The sequence below is a fragment of the Alosa pseudoharengus genome, unplaced genomic scaffold (assembly GCF_046254945.1).
Source record: "Alosa pseudoharengus isolate Yale_2024_CS ecotype anadromous, Long Island Sound unplaced genomic scaffold, YU_APseudo_1.1 YU_APseudo_1.1_scf_7, whole genome shotgun sequence".
In the NCBI taxonomy this organism is placed as follows: Eukaryota; Metazoa; Chordata; class Actinopteri; order Clupeiformes; family Clupeidae; genus Alosa; species Alosa pseudoharengus.
The window spans coordinates 29,666,434-29,668,755 of record NW_027468859.1 but is presented as its reverse complement, the minus strand read 5'-3'; the positions used below and the strand labels follow the sequence as shown (position 1 = coordinate 29,668,755).

At 46.3% G+C, this 2,322-nt stretch overlaps 1 protein-coding gene across 2 annotated transcripts in view; it reads right to left on the bottom strand.

Annotated features, from left to right (window-relative positions):
* Positions 1-1,633: 1,633 nt before the first annotated feature.
* Positions 1,634-2,322, bottom strand: part of kcnk3a (potassium channel, subfamily K, member 3a) — a 36,597-nt gene continuing 35,908 nt past the window's right edge. The window contains exons 2-3 of one of the 2 annotated variants that reach the window (XM_076272279.1): positions 2,119-2,322; positions 1,634-2,007 (exon numbers count right to left, since the gene is read on the bottom strand). The exon at positions 2,119-2,322 is cut by the window's right edge and continues 345 nt beyond it. In XM_076272279.1, coding sequence (XP_076128394.1) covers positions 1,634-2,007; positions 2,119-2,322 — 578 coding nt within the window. The other variant, XM_076272278.1, reaches the window with a different exon arrangement.

The following is a 2,322-nucleotide window of genomic DNA, read 5'->3' as shown; positions in this document are numbered from 1 at the left end:
TAGCCTAAAAAACGCGTGGCATCACTTAGAGCACCTTTAATTTCCAAATTTAGCCATGTGAAGAAAATGAAGGCTTACTCACAAACCTTAATGACTACCTTACAGCTCCCCTGAGAGCGTTGGACCCCAATGTCAACATGACAACACCATTCAAGTATCATGAGACTGTTCTCTCCTCATAGTCATTAATATTGGATTCTGAATCCTTTGTTTTTAACAGATTATCTATGCTGTGCATCCAATGCAATAGTATCAAACTGATAACTGTACACAGCAAACTTCAACACTTGTATTTCAGCTGATTCTTCCCCAGGACAAAAGTATACTGACAACATGACAAACAGACATTACAAACGGTGACTTGGTAGGGTTTTTTTTTAATTCATAAAATTAGAATTATCAATGGCAGGTAAATTCCAACTCTCAAAGAGACAGTTCAGTATTGCCATCCAGATAAGCCTGGATCTGACTGAGATAGAGTATTTAGATTTTGTCCCCCTTATTAAATGCTCCCAAAAAAGACATCCATGACATTCCATACACAATGTGTCCACGTGAATTTTTTCCGACAGACACATCGGTCATTCCCAATTTGGAAATGCAGAGGTAAGACACGGAGCTGGCGGATATCACCTCCTCACTGGCCTCCATGAAATCTCTTAAAATCCTGGTGCTTTACTTCAGGGTAGGACATGAAAACAACAGACATATTAGTGGTCTCATTACAAACATAACAACCATGCAATCAACAGAAGATACAGTGATCATTCTGGAAAAATTAAACAAAAAGGTGTATCATCATAAATTAAACTCAGTTCAATGAGTGTGCACTGTTGGACAGTGTATTAAACAAAAACAAAAAAAAAAACAAACAAACAAACAAACAAAAAAACGAAACAAAAAAACACAGCGATCTAAAGTGCAGCAGTGTATTGAACTAAATTTAGTTTACTATAGACAGTGGCGCACCATGTGCTCTAAATCAAATGGTCAAATGCGTATGATTATTTATTGTTTAAAACAAGTACATAACAAGCAAAACTAAAAAAAAACAAAAAACAAGGATGACTGAGAAACCGCAAAATGACATACCACAAAGACATAGTGACAGACGTGTCGTTTAACAGGAAGTGTTTGGCTTAAAACTGCAGCTTGGATATAGAGATATGTAAGAATGTGTATTGGAATCTACCAACAGAAAGTGAAAGTCTCCCTCTCTATACCACTGCATGTAGCTATGTAGCTTAAATAGTTGTCTTATAACAAATATATATCTATATGTACACTTTTTACTTGTATGAACTAATGTTCGAAAGTGTTCTTTGTTAGGATTCTGTTAGAAAAAAATACATACTTCACATAAAGTCAGGTCATTGTAACGACTACAAGCATTCTTATAATCTACAGTATATGATTCCCTCACTAAAACTCTTGTTATCCACAGTGTAGTATACAGTACGCAGCATAGAGTATGTTTTGTTGGGGAGGAAGGAACCATTTCTGCGCTTTCCTTTCAGGAAGTTTATCTGTAGAAATACTCTGGAAAAGGAAAATAAAACAAAGCCTTCCTCTAGACTCTACATCCAGGCAAACAAGGCCTCCGCCGAAGGCCGATGCAATGACGCAATTTGACCTAGATGGAGCAGCGTCGTTTGGAAGGTCCGCGGTAGGAGGGCACCAGGGTGTGCAGGCCGGTGGAAACAGAGCTGATGGCCGAGGGCCTCTGCAGGCCGCCGCAGGCGCAGCCGTTGGGGTGGAGCGGCAGCGGGCTGCTGGAGAAGGCCTCGCCCTGCTCCATGTAGGTGTCGGAGGTGGAGAGGTCACGCGGGATGATCATGGGGATGGAGTACTGCAGCTTCTCGCGGCTCTTGTACCACAGGCACGAGCACATGGACTGGAAGTGCAGCACCTCGGCGTAGACGTTCCGCAGGCCGCGACTGGCGCCACCCCCTCCCCCGCCACCACCACCCCCTCCTACTCCTCCTCCACCCCCGCTGCCCGAGCCTCCTCCGTCACGTCCGGAGCAGGCCGCCCCCAGCTCCGAGGCGGCCGACGAGTACGAGGGCGGATCCGGGGCGAAGTGGTACCTCCCTCCTCCGCCTCCGACGGCGCCGCCACCTCCGCCGCCCATCCCGCCGGCGCCGCCGCCGGTCCTGGACAACAGCGCCCGCTGCTCGGCGTCCCGCCGCTCGTCCTCGGCGTTCATGGTCATGAAGCGGAGCACCACCAGGTTGAGGAACGCCCCGATGACCGTCAGGCCGGTCAGGATGTAGATGAAGCTAAACGCCACGTACTTGGGGTTGGTCTGCAGGGCGTGGTCCT